Genomic DNA, 25,176 nt, shown 5'->3' with positions numbered 1-25,176 from the left:
TTCAGCCTTTTTGACTGATTGATAGAAAACGTTATTTAACAGATTGCAGAATGGGTACAAAATACAGTACGGCTCAATAGACACAATTGTTTAAGGGGATGCAGACCTGAGAAAGACTTTCGTCATGTTTACATCAGGGTCCCCCATTTTCAATTCATCATGACATACTGATATACAGTACTGTTACATCCAGACATGTGTGACATACAAGATATACAAATATACAGTACTGTTTAAGAGACGGAGATCATAAAAGAAAAGATATACATTCGAGGGGGGAGAAACTGAGGGGGTTGGGTGGGTGCGTGCGGGGGTTTGGATATTTACCGGGGCCAGTTTCACTCACAGTTCTCCTCTGGGATATTTTTACTTGACGATACAGTTTTTCAGTAACGAGTGTTTCATGTTAATGACGTCGTAGAGAGTTATCTCCAGTTAGAATGTCTCCACATCTCGTTCTCCCTCCAGGACGACCAGGGGCACATCATGACATCACTGGACAGCGGTGGTGGCGGTGACTCTGCGACCAGCAGCCCCCAGCCCCAGCCCCAGCCCCCAGGTACCCTGGTTTCCTTCCTTAGGCGAGGCCTGAGCTGGCCGCGGCGCACCGGCCGGGCCTTGTTTGTTGTGTGGCCACGCCAGATGGCGCGGCGTGTGTGTGAGACGGTGGGGGCCCACCTGTGGCACCGCGCTGAGGACTATGTGTTCCTATATGAGCTGCTGAGCGTGGCGCTGCCTCTGCTCTGCATGCTGCATGAGATACTGCGACAGATCTTCCGCGAGGCCCAGCCAGTCTGGCAGTGGTAGCAGCAGCAGCAGCAGCCCTCGGGCCTTGGGCTCGCCTAGAGGGCCAACCCTCTTTTTCTATTTTTTATTTTTTATTTTAATTTGTATTTATTTAAATTAAAATTTTATTTTTTTAATTTTTTTTAATAAAAGGACAATGATCCAAATCATTTCAATATTGTCGTACGTTTAATTTTTTTCTAGTGTGACGTTTTGGCTCGAATAAGCATCAGCCAAAGAATGTGTGTTTATGGAAGTGAAATTAAGCTTGTAAGCACGACGTTTTTGCAAATATTGTTTAAAATAGTAATTCTGATAAATTTGCCTTATTGTACAGTATTAAGGGGGGGAGGGGGTACTTTTCAAATGCACAGCTGAAGTTGTATTTCATTTGGACTGTTTTTTTTTCACACGTTTCACAAACACGTGGTTATTTAGTTTCATCGTTGTACCTTTTTAATGCCTGGGGGACGTTATTATTTCCTCGTTATATTAAGCACTTTATATGTTTTGTGTTTCCCTTCCATATTCCAATTTTCTTAATTTTTACACCTTTTTCCCGTTCGTCTCATTCCATTTCCTTTTTCATTTCATTCCGTTCAATCTGTTTTTCAAGTTTCCAATGCCATGCCCTCTGGCTGATGCCTGGCAGTAGGAAGGTGACAATTGGCCTGCTCTGGTCACGTGATCTCGTCGTGTCTCTTTTGCATTGGCCTCTCATATAGTAGCTCCACCACCTCGCTCCTAACCCCGCATATTAACCAGTCACCTTAAGGAGTGCGGCACGGATGACCTTTAGTGGAGTAGACGGCAGTGATGCCGTTGACCATATTCACACGGTGGCCATTTTGGCTCTTATATCATGCTCAGGGTGGGAATGGCATGACATGAGGGCAAAATGGCCACAGCGTGAATGTAGTCAATTGAGGTGTTTGGCACACTGGAGTTGTGCTTCCATTCCGGTCCGACTAACCCCACTAACGGCCACGCTGTGATGTGTTGGTTCCTAACCTCTCTTAACGCATGGACAAACACAGACTCGCACCATCTGAATGCCTCTCTGAGTGCTGTTTGGGCCTGCTGCTGCATTATGATCAAAAGTCCATTCCTCTTCGCTTCTCAGGCCAGTCTGGGCGATAACGTCTGTGTCCGCGTGTCTTGTGGTCTTGTCTGTTGGTGCGTCTGTTGGTTTCCCATCTATTCCAGAAGGAGATCCCCTCCCCTCAGAACCCCTCTGCAGATCCCTCTCCTGTACCTCTTAGACTTTGCTCAGGAGATCCATCGGTCCCTCCCTGCCTACCTGTTAGATTTTTGCACACCGCCATATTATTTTTGTTGGCTGTAAAACGTACTGTAAATTTTTTAGTTGTGTTTATAATGTAAGTCAAATAAATCTATTTTGATTTCATAAATTACCCGCTTCCTCTTTTTGTTACAAATTCGCAAAATGTCCTAGTTAGTGCACTGCGTAGTATACCCGTGGTCTCTGAATGTTTAGACATTAGGTGGTAATGATCGTTTTTAACATTTCATGCTTAATCCTTTGCGGTATCTGCAAAGCACTCCCCACACGCCTGTTATAACCACAGATTTAACAACCTAACTTCATCAGTGCCACTTTACAAAAAGGTTTCTCCTTTTTGCACAAATGATGTTCAGCTTCTGCTCACTTAACAATTAATGAATGCTTCCTGTTTACACAAAGCTGAATTATTATCTTTTTTTTTATTTTATAAAAACATTTTTTAAATGCATTTAGTCTACTTGAATTGGCACACAGCTTTGGAATTTTCATAGCCTATCCATTGTTTAGTTTACCTTTTTCGCCACAAAATGTGTAATTCAAACTATACATCAAGACCCAATGCAAAAGCCTCGACTACAATCAAACTGAATCAAATCAAACCTGACTGATCAGATCAGTCAAGTGAACTGATCAACTACTGACTCCTAATCAAACTAAGTGAATTGTTCCAATTGACTCATCTCAAGCCCCACCCTCTTGTCTTGATCCTCCAATCACAACTGGAGGATGAAGAAAAGAGGGGGGGGGGGAAGTGGGCGGGGCTTGAGATAGGTAAATTTACTCTCATTTAAAGTGAAGATCCACCGTTAAACACTATTACATTTGAGAGTTTTTAAATATACATAAGTATATTCAACAGCAGAGGAATAACATACGTGGGGTGGATTCTTCCCTTTAAAGAGGTTCTCTCTGTGGGTCTTTTCTCTCTTCCTGGTTACCTACATGTACTGTAGTACTATAGTCCGTTTCGAGTAGCTTAAAGGGGAACTCCAACATTTTGGGAAATTAGCTTATTTAACATCTTCCCTGGAGTTAGACAAGAAGATACATACCTTTTTTGTCTCTGTGCGTGCATTTTAGCTTTGGGAATAGACGCTCCGTTAGCATAGCTTAGCTTCATCACTGGAAGTGAGGCAGGACAGTAGCCTTACAGTGCCTTACAGTGTATTGCAAGGTCTGACATTGACCAAACTTGATATGCATGACCTTGGTGGGCTCTAGGTCAACTCCTGAAAAGGGGGTCAATGTCAGACTTTGCAATCAAAGGTTAGGGGGCTAATAACCCTTGCCATAATTTCAGTGCGCCCCCTAACTTTTGATTGCAAGGTCTGACATTGACCCCCTTTTCAGGAGTTGACCTAGAGCCCACCAAGGTCATGCATATCAAATTTGGTCAATGTCAGACCTTGCAATACACTGTAAGGCACTGTAAGGCTACTGTCCTGCCTCACTTCCAGTGATGAAGCTAAGCTATGCTAACGGAGCGTCTATTCCCAAAGCTAAAATGCACGCACAGAGACAAAAAAGGTATGTATCTTCTTGTCTAACTCCAGGGAAGATGTTAAATAAGCTAATTTCCCAAAATGTTGGAGTTCCCCTTTAAGCATTAGCTGATGCTAAGACATATAGTTGCAGCCATCAATTAATCCCTTGTCCATTGAGTGGAATTGTTTTGTAAAATTCCAGTTCTACTATTCTCAGCTGTTAAAGGGGAACTATCTTATAAATGGCCTTTTTCAGTGTTTAGCATTGTTTCCTAGATATGTGGACTTATATTAATAGGATCTATGTCTCTAATTCTCATATTGGCGCATTCTTCCAATTCTCCTCTCACAATATTCACCCTCACTGAACTGAGTCATCTGAAAATGTGCATATCTGTGATGTCAGAGATTTCTCAGCTGCATAATAATATGGCAGTTGATGTGGCAGTTGGCACCAGGCCACACAGTGGTTGGAGCCCAGCCTCAAAACGGCTTAAGATCTTGAGGTAGAAAAATGCTGTTTTTGAGTACTTGATTAGAAATACAAAACAATAAATTTTTTTGAAAAAAAAACTTACAGAGGTGTTCCATAGGACTCACAGGAATTGTGTAAAGGTGCCCAAATAGTGAAAGAAATAGTAAAATAGTTCCCCTTTTTAAAAAGGGCACAAGGAATAACCTGGCATCAATTCATTAGGGCAGTTGCTCTCTATATCTTTTTCAGGTCATTGACCACAAATCCATGTGTATTAAGGCAATATGTTGTCCCAGGGACTCTATCTTTGTTGTGATGTAGTCCAGAATCCCATTAATGTCTTATGCTGTGGGGGGGGGGGGGGGGGGGGGGTGTATCCCAGTGGTGCCATAAATAATAACCTAATAATAGAAATAATTTTGCTGGTAATCTCTGGACGCCACTTTGAGAACCGCTGATTTAGAGACATATATTTTTTTTATTTCATGATATACGTGTATCAAAAAGAAATGGCTACAATGCTGAATGGATGCATGATGTGGGAATTGGACATTGGATATAGTGCCTATTACTGTAAAGGGCTCCACATAATAATACACACACGTATGCATTTATATACAGAATCTGTATGCGTCTTCGTGCTGTGATCAAGTGTACTTGACCAATTGGATTCATCTTTGGAAGATGAGGCTATAAGACTTTTTCATCTTGTGAAACATACTGTACAAACAGGATTATGTGAGTACAACGCTTACTGAACGCCATTGCTCTTCTGTATGACAAATATTTCAGTTAATGGTAATGTAAAGAGAGGATGCATGCCATGTACTGCACAGCTAGGAAAGTGAATTGTAATTCACTTGTGTCCACCATAGCATTTTAAACGGTATCTTGTGTTTAATGTGATTTCTAGAGGCAGTAGGCCACGGTATGATAAGAGGCTACTACTCTACTACGCGGCTGTCTTCAGTGTAATACCTTTTAATGGGATAGTATAGTACAATATGCCAGTAATAATTGTAATTTCATGCGTTAGTTTATGTTGTGACATTAATCTGGTTGCATTGTAGTGAGTAATGCATTCCCTATGACACAATATGCATTGTGTATGTAGTAGTATGCATTGTGGAAGTGTAATAACTCGTATCTCAATTATGTAATTAGGCAGTACTGTACATAGTACATAATGGTTAGATGATGTAATTAATTGGATAACATTACAGTGCTGAATACTTAGGGATATTTCATTCTGATAAATTGGTATGTTTTATATCATTTTAAAGGTGCACTGGGTAGTTGTTTTTTGTGTGTTTTGGAGGGTGGGAGGCACTAATATCTGAAAAGTCCAAATAATGTATGATATTACATTTAAATCTTTAGTATTGAACACAAAAAAAAGACTAGATCCCTGGAGCACTGTTTGACTCTAGACCTTCACCTTACAAAGAAGCACCCTCTAAGTGAAATGTTGGTTCATTTTGTTTCAAAGGGGGATTTTTTTATCGATTATAAAACAATATTCAAGCATTTGTAACTAGTTATTGTTGAGGTAATTTTTTATTCTCAAAACTACCCTGTGCAGCTTTAATGAGATGGTTATATACAGAGTATTTGATTTATTTCATTTTAATGTAATGCCATGTTAGCACAGATATGAGATTTATTTGACCCTGAAGATATATCACGTTAGTACAGAGTATGAAATAAATTTCATGAGATTGAGATGGTATATGTTGGTACAGTATATGAGGTTTATTTCTGATTAGATGGTGTGCTAGTATAGTGTGTGGGTTTATTTCATTCTGAATAAATTGCATTATGATTAGATAGCATGGTAGAGTATATGAGGTTTATTTCCTTATGAGATATGTTGGTACAGTAGGTGCATTTCATTCTGATAAGAGGGTATGTTAGTATTGTTAGTCTAATCCTAGATGTATTTCCAGGTGATCAGTGCAGGCCAGCAGCCATGATGAGGGGGCATGTTGGGGGCAGTTTGGGACCAGAGGAGGCTGACGAGACCCTGGGACCAACAACACGGGACATCACAGGGGATGGTACCAGAGGTCAGTGTTGGTTCTGTGTGCTACGCTGTTCTTAACGGCAGGAGGTCTCATACAAAAGAATAGCATGGTAGTATGATGGTAATTTTTGTTTTACCATTGGACCGGCCATTGTATGAATAATTTACCATAGTACTGCCATGGTCAAAGTTATGTACGTCATTCGTACCACTTTTTAGCGAGCATGAATCCGCAATAACTGACGCACACAATCAGTAAAGTACAATCATGTTGAGTGTCATTTGTCGTCGTTGTGCAACTGGGATGCACCGAGTTCACAAGTGAAAGTTAGATGAACGTCCAAAGATGCGTTTCTAGTGACACTCAAACTGATAGTCAGTTGATAGTAAGTTGAGTGTCAACATTGGACGCGAAATAAAGTGTTACCAAAAAAAGCTTTATTTCTCCATTGATTGTTCCCCAAACAAATCAACCATTGCCCCCGAACACCAAATGACACCATAAAATATTATGGTAGGTCTGTCTCAGTCCACACAGCACATGCGTATCTACATAGTTGTTGTACTATAGTAGATTTATAATATAACTGTCGGTAGCTCTCAGGTCTATTATACTTATTATAGTTATTTGTACTGTAAAAATTGTCATCTATGCCTATCGTGATAGCTTGAGAACATGAAATTCCCTGAAGGAGAATTCTCAACTGTTGAACTTCCGTGTGTGGTGTGTGTGTGATATGACTGGGGGATCGGAGCAGGGCAGACATAGCTAATTCTCCCACACTTAGCTGAATATTTGTTTTGGCATCTCTGCGGTGAAATAATTTACTGGGCTGAACATTCTGTCCACACATGCACACACATCCACATACAATGTGGTTGAATCATGGGCTATGTCAAATGCATACTTTCTTATACTGTGGCGCCTCCTGCTGACTGGTTATGAATCCTACAACCCCACTACAGAACTTATGGATACGCACCCTTGTCACAGACTTGTCATAGCACGCAGGGTAAACCGCTGCAGCTAATGACTCTCTATTAATCATGGGTCTGCTTGATTTAGGTGAGCCAGTGAGCCAGCAATGGATGATCAATAGTTATTGTGAATGCTGGCTCACCTAGGTACTAGGCTGAGGGGGTGACAGTGGCTCAGGAGGTAGAGCGGTCATCTGGTAATCCGGAGGTTCCCGGTTCGATTCCCGTGGGCAGCGTGTCGAAGTGTCCTTGAGCAAGACGCTTGACCCCTAATTTCTCCTGATGAGCAGGTTGGCACCTTGCATGGTCGCCTCTGTCATCGGTGTGTGAGTGAATGGGTGAAATGTGAGGAACAAATTGTAAAGCGCTTTGGATCCCCAGGCCATCAGGATGCTCAACGAACAATAACACTATGTAACAACCATCAAATGCACTCACAGCTCACATCCACACGCACACACTCACTTTAAACATACAACTCACTGCAGCACCCACTTTAACCACTTTAGAACACCCAAGCACACTATATTTATTGGTAAAGAATTTGCACTACAACCCATACCTCATTACACCTTACTGTAAATTGTACCTAAATTGTACCTCATCCTTTGCACTGTATAGTATATTGTATGGTAACTCAGTTACTTCTACTCTACATCGAGCATTGTATATATGTATATACTGAACATACTGAACAAGTCTACGTACTTGACTTCTATTTTATACTTGCTATACTTATTTTATACTTATCTATTTTTGTCTTGCACAGTCTCTGGAGCGTAACAGAAAGAAGCATTTTGTATAAAAGTATTCTGTACTTCTGTATGACAACTAATAAAGAAACTTGAACTTGGATAAAAGCGTTATATAAATGCAGCCATTTACCATTTAGCCTACTATTCTATGGGTCTGGTTAGCTGCCATCTTCATGGTCCTTCAGTTAACACATCACCACATCCAGATGAGTCAGGACAATCTTGTACTTAACTAAAGGTCATTAGATACTAGGTTAGTGGCATACATTAGTCCGATTTTTTGTATTTGTTTTTATCAGAATAAATATGCAACAACACAGAAAATGGAAGTGTAGACTATGCTTGTTGTGTGATTGTTAACCTGTTTTTACATTCGAATTAATTTAGAACCCTTACTTTACACAACAACTTGCATCAGAATACATTTTCTTATTCTGTTACTGTGTGCTTTTCTGTCTGTCTGTGTGTCTCTTTTACTGGATCTTCCATCGCCACCTGTAGACCACCCAGACCCTCTCCCACCTGTAGACCACCCAGACCCTCTCCCAGACAAGAGCATTCGATGGAAGAGAAAGATCAGAGCGAGTGAGTGTTTCTGCCTTTACTTCGGCCCGTCTCTGCTGTGCTTCTTATGTATGTATTTATCTAGCTGTTCCTAGTTGCTCTACCTTTGTCCTGGTGTCTCTTTTATGTACAATCTCACAATGTGTCTGGTCTATGTATCCAGACAGGTGTGTGTGTGTGTGTGTGTGTGTGTGTGTGTGTGTGTGTGTGTGTGTGTGTGTGTGTACATGCATACATGTGTGTGTGATGGAGCATCTGTATGCTGTACTTTGTCTACTGTCATATTATGGCTTTGATAATCCTATTAGTTTTATTATTGACCTTGAAGCCTCCTACTATGGCTGGCTATTTATATGATGGCACAGTGTTAAGCTGGGACTTGTGTATGATCTGTGTGTGTGTGTGTGTGTGTGTGTGTGTGTGTGTGTGTGTGTGTGCATATATTGTTTATGAGGACCCACTGTTCTGTTGTGAGGACATTTTGGCTGGTCCTCAAAATATTTGGGTTAAGGTTAGTCATGTAGCATGCATGGTTAATGTTAAGCTAAGGGGTATGAGGGATAAATGAAAGTTGATGCAGTGTCCTCACAAGTATATATATATAATAAGTGTATATAAATATAATACCAACATGTGTGAGTGTGCATCACCTCTCGTTTGGTGTCTTTAGGACCGCTAAGCTAAGAGATTATAGTGTTTTAACTTTAATCATCCCCATAGACAATAATGGTGGTGACCTTCCAGGAGTGAGTCTGGAAAAGCCCAGGTTAAATAAAGAGTCTTTATTTAAAGAGTCGTTATAACCTGGGTGTGGAAGTGATTGTTGGTAAACTACTTTACAAGGGTACAATAGGTCAGTTTATTCATAACTCTTTTCAAAGTAAGACTGCTTACAGAGCAATGTAAGTCTTATTTTATTAAACCCTTATTTTGATATCTTTGTGGTACATCTGTGGATTTTCTGTTGCTCTTTAAACGGGGAGACATCTTAAATGCCCCTGTTTAGACGGCCATGCAAACATAAACCATGTACCATGTTTCATTATTATTATTATTCATTTTTTTGCCACAATTGAGCAGTTCTCACTCCATGCAGTTGTTTCACCACTAGGGGTCACCAGAGCAATTACCAGAGCAATTACAAAATAATTATCTTGTAATTTATCAGGCTTTTTATGTGTTGGAATATGTTCACTATATTGAATTTATAGTTTATAACGGTTCCTTTCTGAAGCATTGTAGTGCTGGTGTCTGCTTCACATAGCGCCAATGGATTCACACACACACACACACACACACACACACACACACACACACACACACACACACACACACACACACACACACACACACACACACACACACACACACAAAATTAAATAAAAAATGTCACATGGTCATTGTTATTCAGTGACAAGTGTATTATGCATATAAATGTATCGACCCAACATCTACAATTTTCTTTATACAAATCGGATTATGGTTCACAATTTTTTATTTTTATTTATTTTTTTGTATAGTGTTTACAAATATGTGTGCAAATTTGGGTTGTAAAATGTTCAACTTCTAATAACCTAGGCGGGTCATATTAAAGCCTCAGTCCATGACTTTTTTTCACCATGTGGGGTACATTCATATACATTCTTGAAGAGTAATCTTTGGATGGGACATAATCGGACCGCCTTCAACCAAAAAGATTCACGGCGTGAAGGACATTGTCGACTAATCGATTTGTTGATTTAATCGACAAACCTGTCAAATTTGAACTTCCTGCGTGCAATAATGCAAAAGCACCTCTTTTAAATGTTTAAGATTAAATCATCTTTTGTTTAAAAGTGTTTATTTATTGATTTTTATTGCCAGCATGGAAGTAACATTCAGCATAATTCTCCTCTCCTACAGCCCTCCCTCTGATCCTGGTCAAGCACTTCCAGAGAAGCCAAGCGGCAGACCGAGAGGACGCAGACGCCATGCTGGAGGCCGACTCTGACCTGGATGAGACGGACCTGAGAGACCATCAGTTCACTGTACGTAAACACGACTCTGACCTGGATGAGACGGACCTGAGAGACCATCAGTTCACTGTACGTAAACACGACTCTGACCTGGACGAGACGGACCTGAGAGACCGTCAGTTCACTGTACGTAAACACGACTCTGACCTGGACGAGACGGACCTGAGAGACCATCAGTTCACTGTACGTAAACACGACTCTGACCTGGACGAGACGGACCTGAGAGACCGTCAGTTCATTGTACGTAAACACGACTCTGACCTGGACGAGACGGACCTGAGAGACCATCAGTTCACTGTACGTAAACACGACTCTGACCTGGACGAGACGGACCTGAGAGACCATCAGTTCACTGTACGTACATGCAACACTCTCACTTACCATCTTTAGATTTTAAAGCACAGTCTTGGAATGTATTCTGTGTCTACTCTCTCTAATGCGAATGACTGAAATATTAAAATGTCTTATGAGTGCGACTGCACTCTTTTCATATAGACATGACGTTTTTTTGTTGTCGGCACCTTTTTATCTCTGGTCTGCGCTCCTCCTCTCTACTATCCTATAAAGAAAATATCATGAATATCTACTTGTTTCTTACATTTGGTACTTTTATTATCTAAAGATGGTAAGTGAGAGTGTTGCGTTTACTCATAGTATAAGACGGTATAGGTTGAGTACTTTTATTATCTAAAGATGGTAAGTGAGAGTGTTGCGTTTACTCATAGTATAAGACAGTAGAGGTTGAGTACTTTCCTGGGATGTATCACATTCACCCTCCCGAGTTATTTGGATTGACATTACGATTGTAAATACATGGGGTTGTCCAACAATTTAAAAACAGAACTTATAGTTCTCCAGTGCAAGGGTTAAATTGTTCTACTGTGTTTCCCTCTTAGGACTCCCAGAGCAGTTCCGAGACGACGTCGTCGGACACCTCGAGTCCTTCAGTGAAGTGTGAGACGGGTAAAGAGGACGTGTGCTGTCCGTCCAGCCCTAAGAAACGTCTGGTGTTGTCTCGGTCTGAGAAGGAGAAGCTACTGGACTGGGACAACCTACTTGCACCAGAAACGCAGGCAAACAAGGACACCAGAAACCAGGTTAAGATCTTACTAAAGGATTCAAGGTGTAATGTATACTATGTCATGAACATTGGGAGGAAAGTCCAAAAAGCCTGGGCCCTCATTCATCAACGTGTTCTACGCACAGATCTGTGCTTACCCTGTGCGTACGATCATTTCTAAGCAAAGAGTGGGATTCATCAATTTCTATTTGAACTTGACTCCGTGCTTACATCTACGCACAGGTCAGACCATGCGTACCTGGCGCCCAGTGGTAGAATATATTATTACAACAAGGAAATTAGCTTCTGTGCATAATAACACTGGCATGTTCTGTACGAACCGTAGTTCATTATAGTTCATTGTAAAATAGCAACAGTAGTGTAATTATGGTCAAAACCCTATAAATAGCATTTGGAATAATAGATCTTTCTCTCAGAATGAATGCAGCATGGTTTATATAGCGTTATCGGAATATACGGGGTGTAGGCTACTGACTGACTGCGCTCCGCGTAGCTTGATTGATTGATTGATTGATTGAAAAGTTTATTAACAGATTGCAGAATGGGTACAGTACAGTACAGCTCAGTACATACAATTGTTAATTGGGGATGCAGACCAGAGAAAGACTTTCGTCTTGTTTACATCAGGGTCCCCCATTTTCAATTCATCATAAATCATAAAGCTCAACTCGTTATTATTTTGCGCAGACCGCAGAAACAAACACGGGAACGTTTTGATTATATTTAAAAGGCTTTACGTTAAACGAAACAAGTGGAATTTCGAAGCTGTAAGCAGAATACAAGTCATATGAATATAGTGTTCTTCCCCCTTTTTACTGTATAAGAAAGAATAGAAAACGCATTGCAATGACACCAGATAGTGGACAGACTATGTATATGATGGGATTCAAGTTCGCGTTTTTGTTGATCATAGGCATGCTGTCAGAGTATGATATCTTAATCAAACATTCTAGAACATTTGTCGTCACAGATCATGTCCTAATAGAACATAGGCTATGGCATGGATCGTGATATTGTGTGGACTGTTATTATTACTGTACCGGGCGGTACCACCCATTGTGACAACAGCCTTGTGAGTCCCGCACACAAACATGATGGAATTCAAGTTCATGTATTGAAAGGCAGGCTACATCATACATGCAGTGAGATTCATTGTTCTTGTATATGCTCTCGTATTATTGTTTATATAGGCTACCCAATACTGACATCAAAATAGATTGTAGTATGCCTCTAGAAATCATATGCAGCAGGTAGAAAATTGACGGGAGATCCATCGCGATTTGGAATAAAATTGAGGAGAACTTTAATCCCTGGGTATTAATCAAACAACACGGGAAAAGGCAGTCATATTCCAGCGCGGTATTTATTAGTGTTTGCGCTGCCCAGGCAGCAATGGTTAATAGATATCATATCCGACATCACCGTAAGTGTACACGTCTGTCAGCCTGTCTCATGACACGCTTCCCTCGGCTTAGTCCATTTTTCCACATTTCATGGGTGTATTCCATTACCGTATATGGTTAATCGGGGCGTTTCTGGTATGCAAATACGTGAAAGTGTGCACGAGCCTCGGCGCAGAGCCAAGGTGGGATTCATCATGACAGGTGTGCGTAGAGCCTGCGTACGCACGTGTGATGAATCCCGACTTCCCTGTGCGTACACTAGTTCTACATTCCGTGCTTACGTGTGGAAATAGAACATGTTCTACGCACACATTGATGAATGAGGGCCCTGGCTCTTTTAGATGTCTTATCCTTTATCATGTCCTTTGTTCCTTTTTTAAATGTAATGAAGAAGATGTGAAGATGGGAAAGACTCAAAATAAATTCGAATTGAATCTCAAAAATGATAGGCAATTCACTGTATTCACTTTGCCGCAATATTGGTCAAGTTTGATGCAAGCTGCGGTAGGGATGCAGAAGTGCCCGTTCACTTCGATGTCGAAACGTTGCTATTAAAAATGCCACTTCAAGAACCGAAATAATCAAAACAACTCTGTTTATCTCCGCCATAGTCTTTGCGTTTTGAAATACACAGGAAGTGAATTGGTCATCATTGAAATGCATTCATAGCGATCTACGAAAAATAAAGATGGTGGCGAGGAGAATAAGACCAATTGATTAGACCGGAATAATAATACACTTCTTTTCCAGATAAGGTGGCAGTCTGGCCTCGAGACTTGGAATACACTATGCCATTATAATTCCACATCAGGTTGACAATAAAAATGGTATTCCATCAGGTAAAACTAGAGGCTGACCCAGATGAGCACCAGGACGAGGCTCCGACCCCAGCCCCGGCCCCCTCAGCCTTCCAGATGATCGCCAACGCCTTCAAGAGGTCATTCCGTGTCGCCACTCCCTCCACCAAAGCATCTGCCCCGGCAGTCACCATGTATGTACCGTACGCACAGCGCATTCATTGTCCTTGTTTTCCAGGGTGTGCAGGTTGAACAATACATTATAACTAACACACCTAGCCCTGGCTTCCAAGTACCTGAGGAAGAGCAGTACAACACAGACGCCAATACAAACTGTTCAAATGCAAGTGTTGCAAACGATGCACGACGTACTCTTCAAGGTGCACACTGGAAAGACATCCACGGCTTCCTCGGCACGCAAACCCAGTGTTGTGTAGTGCTATTCTTGGACTATTATAGAGCATAGACCACGCCTATTTAGTTCCTCGTTTGGAAATACAGGAACTATGATCACGTCACACCTCTGCTCAAACCCTCATCGACTTAGCGCAGATCCTGTGTAACATATTTAAACGTGCTGTTAACGATATTTTCTTTGTTCTAATAAGTGTTAAATAGCTCTGCATCCTGAGCCATCACTGAGGCAGAATGTTTGGTCGGTAACATGGAGACGTGTTCTGAAGACGTGGGGGGGGGGGGGGGGCATGCCGGCTTTCCACCTAAACGGTTCTCTTTTTCCAACTAAATGGTTCTCTTTTTCCACCTAAACGGTTCTCTTTTTCCACCTAAATGGTTCTCTTTTTCCACCTAAATGGTTCTCTTTTCCACCTAAACGGTTCTCTTTTTCCACCTAAATGGTTCTCTTTTTCCACCTAAATTGTTCTCTTTTCCACCTAAACGGTTCTCTTTTTCCACCTAAACGGTTCTCGTTTTCCACCTAAACGGTTCTCGTTTTCCACCTAAACGGTTCTCTTTTTCCAACTAAACGGTTCTCTTTTTCCACCTAAACGGTTCTCTTTTTCCACCTAAACTGTTCTCTTTTTCCACCTAAACGGTTCTCTTTTTCCACCTAAATGGTTCTCTTTTTCCACCTAAATGGTTCTCTTTTTCCAACTAAATGGTTCTCTTTTTCCACCTAAACGGTTATCTTTTTCCACCTAAATGGTTCTCTTTTTCCACCTAAACGGTTCTCTTTTTCCACCTAAATGGTTCTCTTTTTCCACCTAAACTGTTCTCTTTTTCCACCTAAACGGTTCTCTTTTTCCACCTAAATGGTTCTCTTTTTCCACCTAAATGGTTCTCTTTTTCCAACTAAACGGTTCTCTTTTTCCAACTAAATTGTTCGCTTTTACACCTAAACGGTTCTCGTTTTCCACCTAAATGGTTCTCGTTTTCCACCTAAACGGTTCTCTTTTTCCACCTAAACGGTTATCTTTTTCCAACTAAATGGTTCTCTTTTTCCACCTAAATGGTTCTCTTTTTCCACCTAAACGGTTCTCTTTTTCCACCTAAATGGTTCTCTTTTTCCACCTAAATGGTTCTCTTTTTCCACCTAAATGGTTCTCTTTTTCCACCTAAATGGTTCTCTTTTTCCACCTAAACGGTTCTCTTTTTCCACCTAAATGGTTCTCTTTTTCCACCTAAACGGTTCTCTTTTTCCACCTAAATGGTTCTCTTTTTCCACCTAAATGGTTCTCTTTTTCCAACTAAATGGTTCTCTTTTTCCACCTAAATTGTTCGCTTTTCCACCTAAACGGTTCTCGTTTTCCACCTAAATGGTTCTCGTTTTCCACCTAAACGGTTCTCTTTTTCCACCTAAACGGTTCTCTTTTTCCAACTAAATGGTTCTCTTTTTCCACCTAAATGGTTCTCTTTTTCCACCTAAACGGTTCTCTTTTTCCACCTAAATGGTTCTCTTTTTCCACCTAAATGGTTCTCTTTTTCCAACTAAACGGTTCTCTTTTTCCAACTAAACGGTTATCTTTTTCCACCTAAATGGTTCTCTTTTTCCACCTAAATGGTTCTCTTTTCCACCTAAACGGTTCTCTTTTTCCACCTAAATGGTTCTCTTTTTCCACCTAAATTGTTCTCTTTTCCACCTAAATGGTTCTCTTTTTCCACCTAAATGGTTCTCGTTTTCCACCTAAACGGTTCTCTTTTTCCAACTAAACGGTTCTCTTTTTCCACCTAAACGGTTCTCTTTTTCCACCTAAACGGTTCTCTTTTTCCACCTAAACGGTTCTCTTTTTCCACCTAAATGGTTCTCTTTTTCCACCTAAATGGTTCTCTTTTTCCAACTAAATGGTTCTCTTTTTCCACCTAAACGGTTCTCTTTTTCCAACTAAACGGTTCTCTTTTTCCAACTAAACGGTTCTCTTTTTCCACCTAAATGGTTCTCTTTTTCCACCTAAATGGTTCTCTTTTCCACCTAAACGGTTCTCTTTTTCCACCTAAATGGTTCTCTTTTTCCACCTAAATTGTTCTCTTTTCCACCTAAACGGTTCTCTTTTTCCACCTAAATGGTTCTCGTTTTCCACCTAAACGGTTCTCTTTTTCCAACTAAACGGTTCTCTTTTTCCACCTAAACGGTTCTCTTTTTCCACCTAAACGGTTCTCTTTTTCCACCTAAACGGTTCTCTTTTTCCACCTAAATGGTTCTCTTTTTCCACCTAAATGGTTCTCTTTTTCCAACTAAATGGTTCTCTTTTTCCACCTAAACGGTTCTCTTTTTCCACCTAAATGGTTCTCTTTTTCCACCTAAATGGTTCTCTTTTTCCAACTAAACGGTTCTCTTTTTCCAACTAAATGGTTCTCTTTTTCCAACTAAACGGTTCTCTTTTTCCACCTAAATGGTTATCTTTTTCCACCTAAATGGTTCTCTTTTCCACCTAAACGGTTCTCTTTTTCCACCTAAATGGTTCTCTTTTTCCACCTAAATTGTTCTCTTTTCCACCTAAACGGTTCTCTTTTTCCACCTAAATGGTTCTCGTTTTCCACCTAAACTGTTCTCTTTTTCCAACTAAACGGTTCTCTTTTTCCAACTAAACGGTTCTCTTTTTCCAACTAAATGGTTCTCTTTTTCCAACTAAATGGTTCTCTTTTTCCACCTAAATGGTTCTCTTTTTCCACCTAAATGGTTCTCTTTTCCACCTAAACGGTTCTCTTTTTCCACCTAAATTGTTCTCTTTTCCACCTAAACGGTTCTCTTTTTCCACCTAAATGGTTCTCGTTTTCCACCTAAACGGTTCTCTTTTTCCAACTAAACGGTTCTCTTTTTCCAACTAAACGGTTCTCTTTTTCCACCTAAATGGTTCTCTTTTTCCAACTAAACGGTTCTCTTTTTCCACCTAAATGGTTATCTTTTTCCAACTAAATTGTTCTCTTTTCCACCTAAACTGTTCTCTTTTTCCAACTAAATGGTTCTCTTTTTCCACCTAAACGGTTCTCTTTTTTCACCTAAACGGTTCTCTTTTTCCACCTAAATGGTTCTCTTTTTCCAACTAAACGGTTCTCTTTTTCCACCTAAATGGTTCTCTTTTTCCAACTAAATTGTTCTCTTTTCCACCTAAACTGTTCTCTTTTTCCAACTAAATGGTTCTCTTTTTCCACCTAAACGGTTCTCTTTTTTCACCTAAATGGTTCTCTTTTTCCAACTAAACGGTTCTCTTTTTCCAACTAAATTGTTCTCTTTTCCACCTAAACTGTTCTCTTTTTCCACCTAAATGGTTCTCTTTTTCCAACTAAATGGTTCTCTTTTTCCAACTAAATGGTTCTCTTTTTCCACCTAAACGGTTCTCTTTTTCCAACTAAATTGTTCTCTTTTCCACCTAAATGGTTCTCTTTTTCCACCTAAACGGTTCTCTTTTTCCACCTAAACGGTTCTCTTTTTCCAACTAAACGGTTCTCTTTTTCCACCTAAACGGTTCTCTTTTTCCACCTAAATGGATCTCTTTTTCCACCTAAATGGTTCACTAAAATATGTTTCTGACACATTTTAGGTGAGAAATAGGACATGCAATTGTTGGCTCTTAATTCATCCATCCGTTAATTAATTCCGCATGCATCCATCCGCCTATAGTGTGACAGGAAGTTAGCCCAAAAAAAATCACGTATAGCCCATTTTTAATGAGGTCTTTTTCATCCTGAAGGAGATCCAAACCCAACGGGCCCCACAAGCCGAGGGCCGTGTCGGAAGGAGCCTTCGACTTGGACCCCTGGCTCAGTGCGGGGCCTCCGGCTTCCACCAGAGACCAGGTCGACTCCCTCGTCAGGCCTCGACCCCCCCGCTGGTCCTCCGTGGGCCGGGCCGGCAGGCGGGCCGGAGGGGACCTTCCCGCTCTGCTGGAGCACGTGTCCCTGAGCGGCCGGAGGAGGGATTCTGAAAAGGTGTTTGTTTGTTTGTGTATTGTTATTTGCACTTACAAACATACATTCTGGAATAAAAATAAGTAAAAGAAGAACAGTTAAAATGGGCAGGAAAGGTAAAAAAAACCAAGGGCTTATAAGCGACCTCCCCTCTTAAACCTATGTAGGATAACTACAAATCAAATCCCCCCCCCCCATTATGCACAAACACACATGCGCATATCCCTCTCTCATACACAGATACATACAATACAGCATTATACAACAATTATAATGGTGGGGGGGGGGGAAATTACTTCACACAAATACACATGGATACTACAGACTACAGGATCTGTAGTTCTTTTTTCAAGCTTACTTTTAAATCTATTTAAAGTGGAACATGTTTCTGTTAGATTTTGTATATCATTCCACATCACTGCACCTTGATAAACAAATGAGCATTTGGCAACAGAGGTCCTACAGAAAGGAATGCGTAAGTCTTTATTTCTTCTTGTGAGATGTGCATGATAATGAGAATTAAACTCAAAATAACTTTGAAAAAAAATTAGGCAAAGATAAAGGAAGACCAATCACTTTGTGCATAAGAACCCCTGTTTGGTACCTAAAAGGTGTTCTCCGACGACATGGCCTCACTGCCGGCCAAGAGGGTCAACTTCTTCTCCTCCCTGCGGCTGAAGAAGAGAGGGTCGTCGGAGAGCGAGGGAGAGATGACCGAAGAGCAGGACCACATCAGGACCCTGCTCTCCAACTTCAGGAACAAGGGTGAGAGAGTGTTTAATGTTGGCCGCTCAGAGAAGCCGTGGGTTTGAGACCCATCACATCTCCAATGGAGTTGCTTATTTGCCGACAACGATACCAGCAAACTGTGTGCGCGTGTGTGTGTGGGGCAGATGGTTGATGGAAAAAGAACATGCACGTTCAGAAAATCTTCCCCGGATAAATAAACGATTGTTCTTTTAAATCCTATTACTCGTAAAATAGATTCAAGGTTTAATAATTCATCGCCTTATTGTCATATGTGATGTCAAGACGGACATCACGTGCGCATATATACAGTAGTCTTTTGGTGTAGAAAGATGAATGGCGCTTTCTTCCACCATTTTGGTCATTCTACCACCGGGTGCTGTTTGTACCAACGACCACCAGCGATTGCAATTGAAACAGCTGTCCTGCCTTAATTAGCATACGTTTAGGATTTTATTATATGCAGAACATCAGCTACTCTTCTTGGGGTCCACCATAACATACAGTATAAACATGACAATAGATAAAATATTGGTGTGTATATATCGTATTAAAATCAGAGTGACGTCCTTTCTCTCAAACATATTACTATATATATACCATATTCTTAATCATATGGAATCATACATAGTACAATATATATGACATAATACAGTATGCACTAAATTCACAAGCAGGGAGAAACCATAAACTTATACTACATTTACATTTAGTCATTTAGCTGACGCTTTTATCCAAAGCGACTTACAAGTTCTGTACGACAAGACAGCAAGAAGGGTACAACTCTATCAGCTGAGTAACAATGTTCATCAAAGTGTTGCGTGTTACAGTGTAGGTTAGTTTATTAGGACAAGTGCATGACAGTAAGGTTAGTCAGGGTTAGATTTTATTTTTATTTATTTTTTTCAGATAATGGTTGAAGAAGTGAGTCTTTAGTCGACGGCGAAAGATTGGACGGGATTCGGCTGTCCTATCTGGGATGGGTAGTTCATTCCACCATTGTGGGGCAAGGACTGAGAATAGGCGGCTTCTCTTTGATGACCCTCCGGGAGCTTGGATAGGAGTAGGTCTGAGGCGGCCAGAAGATGCAGAGCGTAGGGGTCTTGAGGGTGTGTAGTTAGAGACCATTGACCAGAGGTAGGCGGGAGCGGTTCCCTTTGCCGCACGGTATGCTAGGTCGAGGGCCTTGAAGCGGATACGTGCAGCAATGGGGAGCCAGTGCAGGTCCCTAAGAAGTGGGGTGACATGGGCCGACTTCGGTAGGTTTGAGATCAGGCGGGCCGCTGCGTTTTGAATGAGTTGAAGAGGCTTGGTGGCGGTGGCCGGGAGGCCAGCAAGCAGTGCGTTGCAGTAGTCGAGGCGGGAGATGACTGTTGATTGGACGAGGAGTTGGGTGGCTTCTTTTGTCAGGAAGGGGCGTATCCTTCTGACGTTGCTCAGGAGGAATCTGCAGGTTCTGGTTGTCGCTGCGATGTGAGCAGAGAAGTTCAACTGGTTGTCGAGGACGACACCAAGGTTCTTGGCGGTCGGGGACGCGGTCACAGCTGCATTCTCGACTGTGATGGAGAGGTCGGTCAGGGGGGAGGATTTGGCCGGCAGGTGGAGCAATTCTGTTTTGCTTAGGTTCAGTTTGAGGTGGTTGGTCGTCATCCAGGCGGAGATGTCGGACAGACAGGCCGAGATCCGCTCAGAGATGTGGATATCTGAGGGAGGGAAGGAGCGGAAGAGTTGAGTATCATCGGCATAACAATGATATGAGAAGCCATGAGACGTGATAATGTTACCCAGTGATTTAGTGTAGAGGGAGAAGAGAAGGGGTCCTAGGACCGAGCCCTGGGGGACACCCGTCCGGAGGGGGCGGGTGGCCGACAGAGTCCCTCTCCATGACACTTGGTAGGAGCGGTCGTTGAGGTATGATGTCAGCCATGTCAGCGCAGATCCAGCCACTCCCATTCCTGCGAGGGCCGCGAGGAGGATCTGATGGTTGACTGTCGAAGGCTGCAGATAGATCTAGGAGAATCAGGACAGAGGAGAGGCCTTTCGCTTTTGCTAAGTGAAGTGCCTCTGTGACCGCAATGAGGGCCGTTTCTGTGGAGTGGCCAGTCCGGAAGCCAGACTGATTGGGGTCTAGGAGGTCATTCTGTAAGAGATAAGCAGTAAGTTGGTTGGATACAGCACGTTCAAGTGTTTTAGAAAGGAAGGAGAGAAGAGAGACAGGACGATAGTTGGCTATGACGGTGGGGTTCAGGGTTGGTTTTTTTTATGAGGGGCGTGACTCTGGCTTGTTTTAGGGAGGTGGGGACCACCCCCGAGTTGAGTGAGGAGTTGATGGTTGCAGTTAGGAATGGGAGGATGTCCGGTGCTATGGTCTGGAGGAGTGGGGAGGGTAGCTGATCCAGCTGGCATGTAGTCGGACGGTTCAACGTTACCAGTGTCAGGGTCTCGGCTTCTGTAATGGGAGAGAAAGATGTGTGAAGAGAGTGAAGGATGAGGTTCTCGATTCAGCGTTTGGAATGGGTGGGGGTTGGGAGAAGGAGTTGCGGATGTTCTCCACTTTTTCCTCAAAGAAGATCGCAAAGTCTTCGGCAGAAAAAGATGAGGGAGGAGGAGGGGGTGGGGGGGGGGTGAGGAGGGAGGACATGGTAGCATGCAGTTTGCGAAGATTCTTGGCAGAGGCCTCAATCCTATGGTGAAAGAAAGAAGCTTTGGCATTAGTAATGGTTTTGGAGAATGTTAACAAGAGGTTGTGATATGTGTCGATGTCAGCAGTGAGGCGTGACTTTCTATACTTCCTCTCAGCCGCTCTCAGGACCTGTCTTTGTTCTCTCACTGCATCCGTCAGCCATGGACTGGGTAGGGAACGGCGGGCAGGTTTCTCAACGAGGGGACAGAGCTTGTCGAAGGAGGTTGCAAGGGCTGAGAGGAGGGTGGAGGTTGCCATCTCTGTGGAGAGAGCAGAGAAGGTGTCACTCAAAGGTAGAGCGGATAGTATGTCAGAGGAGAGGGTGGAGGGGGATAGGGAGGGCAGGTTGCGTCTGAGTGAGACGGTTTGAGTTGGGGTGAAGACCTTTCGGTTAAGCATGAGAGTTAGTGAGAAGGATATGAAGGAATGGTCAGATACATGTAGGGGAGTTACCGTGGTGTTAATGATGCTGGAGTTACGGGAAAATATGAGATCCAGGGAGTTGCCTGCTTTGTGGGTGGGAGGCATGGCAGTGGGAGTCAGGTCAAATTGTTGTAGGAGGGAGACCACTGGGACCGACTGAGATGAGTCAGGCAGGTTGAAGTCGCCCAATAGAAGGAGCGGGGTACAATATTCCGGTAAGGAGCTTAGAAGCATGTCCAGCTCATCTATGAAGTGATCGAGGGGACCTGGAGGGCGGTAGAGTGTAACAATGGTGAGGTTGAAAGGATTAGAGACAGATACTGCATGATATTTGAGGGAGGAGAGTGACAGTTCTGGGAGTTGTGTTAGGTTTGTAGCCCATGAAGGCTACAGTCTTTAACCCTGATTCATAGGCACTGGGTATACATACAGAGGGAACCACCTATATTTGTATATATATATATATATATATATTATGTGTGTGTGTACTGTTTGTATAGCTGGTTAAGGACTGGCGAGTTCTGTCTTTGAATCATTTGCAATTTAAACTACAGCAGGTGCTCCGAGGTCTGCATTTCAATCTGGAGACGACTGACTACTGAGACGACTGTACATGTACAGTACTACACAAATGCCCACCCACCCAGTACCCAGTTCCTTGACCTGAATAAAGTAGCCTTTTACGGGGCAGATTTAGACCATGGTCTATGTCAGCCTAATGGCTGTTCCGGGGGAGTTCACATGCCTTCGAGCAACATTGTAGACTGTACATGTTGTACTTATTTAATGCCTATTCTTATGTTGTTTTTATTAGATCAACTGTATGCAAATTGTATGCCTATGTTAATTGTATGCTATTTGCTGTGGGGCACTTTGTGCTGCGGTCCATGTGTGAAAGGTGCTATATCGATAGTTATTATTATTTATTATTATATTGTAAAAAAAAAAGGATGGATTGAAATGTCTAAGCCTCGACGACTTTGAAAATGAGGGTGACCTCAATTGTCCTTTTCGAGAATAAATAAAGGGTTGAATTGTGTTGTTTTTTTGTCCAGCCTCCAGCCAACAGAACCTAAAAGAGCAGAACTCCTCCACCGATGATGATGATGATTATGATTATGATGATGATGAACACCAGCCAGCCAGTCAGAAGGTAAGTGCTCGTCACTTCCTGAGTGTGACCTATCGTATTCCATTAGTTCACATACAATAAGGTTAAAAGAATACAGAAAGGTTAATGTAAATATGAAATAAGTGGCGAGCGCAGGTGAAGTGTTTTTTAAATGGCATTAAAGGTCTAATCTGGAATTTATTTTGGTTGTATTGTATTGGAAGATATAGATTTTCGAACTTTCATTACTGAAAATACTGATCAGTTTTAGGCAATGTTTACAAACATTACAATTGTATGGTAAACAACAGTTTTCAATACATTTTGAGAATGAAATGTTAAGTCACCATTCTCCAAGCCCAGTTTGCTTTTCGGTGGTGAAGTGACCCCGTTTGTTTACATTTGGATCACAGATTGCACCTTTTAAATGTTAGTGAGGATGGTTTGTGTGGTATAATAGCCCCACCTGAGAATGAATGTGCTTAACCCTTTCACCGCCGCACTACCAAAACGGTTAACCCTTTCACTGCGACAATACACAGAAGGTTAACCCTGTCACTGCCACACGACAGCCGGCGACCGTCGGTTGTGTGATAGTAAAGGGTTAACCTTCTGTCGTGTGGCAGTGAAAGGGTTAACTAGAGTGGCAGTCAGAGAAATGCTACACCCACGTTAAAGCATGCACATACTCGCATACACACATAGACATGCATGCACATGAGCACACACAGACTACACACTCTCATACACACGTACACACACAGACGACACACTCGCATACACACATGCACGCATGCACACAGAGATAACACCCTTGAATTAGTGAAATGCTATGTTGTGTTTAGAATGGTTTTCACTGATGTAAGGGTCATGAAACCTATTCAGCACACAGGGGATCACACAAAACATCCACTTCAATAGAAAAACTGCAAAAACAATTAATTTTATTTAAAGGGGCACTTCAAAATCTATCAATCATTGCTGAATAATTTTGCACATAATCTCACGCATTCCAAAAACTGAGTTTGAATATGGCCACCAGTGATGTCATCGGGGACAATGAATCCTTGTGTTGTGTTAACTCATTGACCGCCGGGGATTAGACGGGTCCCGTTCTAGCACTGCCACGCTTTTACCTTGTTTGTAGGGCTATAACTATATTCTATATTATAGCTATGGATACAATACTATGGCTCATTTGACATCACCTGTCTATCATTCAATATGTAAAAAAAAAAAAATCATCCATATGTTCCTGTGTTATACCGTGGTGAATATAAGTATAGTTATAGCGTGGTCTGGGGTAATTCCCGAAAGGCTGAGAATAGCCTTATACGTCAATTCTACTATAAACGTTGCCGTTTCTTGCCTGTACATGCTACTATTCCCAAATCAGATCTATATCATAGGTATTATGTTTCATCATGAATGCATGAAGGGGGGGGGGGGGGGGGGGGTAGTTTTTTGATGCTTTGACCGTCACCAACGGCATACGTTGTGGAGTAACGTTACACACACACGTTGTGATCGAAGTGAAGACATGGTTGGACCTTCACTAGGATGTACCCCAAAAAGAATATTCCAATTATCTGATTGCGAGTCCCAGTATTGGTGTCGATCGTGTCGCCAACTTCTCAATCCGATCGTTATAACCGCTCCATTCGCCCGACAAAGAAAAGTGCCCCCGGAGACATTTGGCCGTTGCACAGGCCAAGATACAAGGTTTCAAAGGGTGCTCGATACCGCCGTCTAGCTGGATGCGGCCGATATTGTACTTTGGCGATCTCAGACTCATTCCCTATGGTAACACCGAGGTCCCCGGATGAATAATGAATAAAAATATCTGAAAAAAGGAAAAACGATCAAATAACGTGGTTGGCGTTCAAAGGATGGCGGGGAATGAGTTAATTACAGCACAGTGAAATGATGTAGATGAAAAAAATAGCAATACCTTGTCTTATAGGGACTGTTACCTTATCATTTCATTGAGCTGTAATTAACGCAACACAAGGATTCAATGTCGTCGTCTCCCCCCCCCGATCTGCATGGCCATATTCAAACGTATTTACTCCCAATAACTGTCGAACTAAATGAATGTGTGCAAAGCTCTTTAGCGTGGTGGATGTGTGTGAGGTGTTTATGCCACAAAAACAATGTTCCAAATGCAGAATTGTTCCCAA

The 25,176-nt window shown here is 42.0% G+C and overlaps 1 protein-coding gene across 1 annotated transcript in view; it reads left to right on the top strand.

Annotated features, from left to right (window-relative positions):
- The window catches only part of mical2b (microtubule associated monooxygenase, calponin and LIM domain containing 2b), a 217,785-nt gene that overhangs the window by 184,152 nt on the left and 8,457 nt on the right, over positions 1-25,176 (top strand). Inside the window, 10 exon segments of the mRNA XM_084315549.1 lie at positions 469-806; positions 1,403-1,437; positions 5,998-6,117; positions 8,309-8,392; positions 10,274-10,398; positions 11,283-11,483; positions 13,710-13,861; positions 17,816-18,053; positions 18,644-18,797; positions 22,941-23,038. Coding sequence (XP_084171675.1) covers positions 469-806; positions 1,403-1,437; positions 5,998-6,117; positions 8,309-8,392; positions 10,274-10,398; positions 11,283-11,483; positions 13,710-13,861; positions 17,816-18,053; positions 18,644-18,797; positions 22,941-23,038 — 1,545 coding nt within the window.

The sequence above is a fragment of the Notolepis coatsorum genome, assembly GCF_963971535.1.
Source record: "Notolepis coatsorum genome assembly, chromosome: 6".
NCBI classification, from domain to species: domain Eukaryota; kingdom Metazoa; phylum Chordata; class Actinopteri; order Aulopiformes; family Paralepididae; genus Notolepis; species Notolepis coatsorum.
The sequence above is the reverse complement of the archived record's forward strand: the minus strand, read 5'-3'. Positions and strand labels throughout refer to the sequence as shown.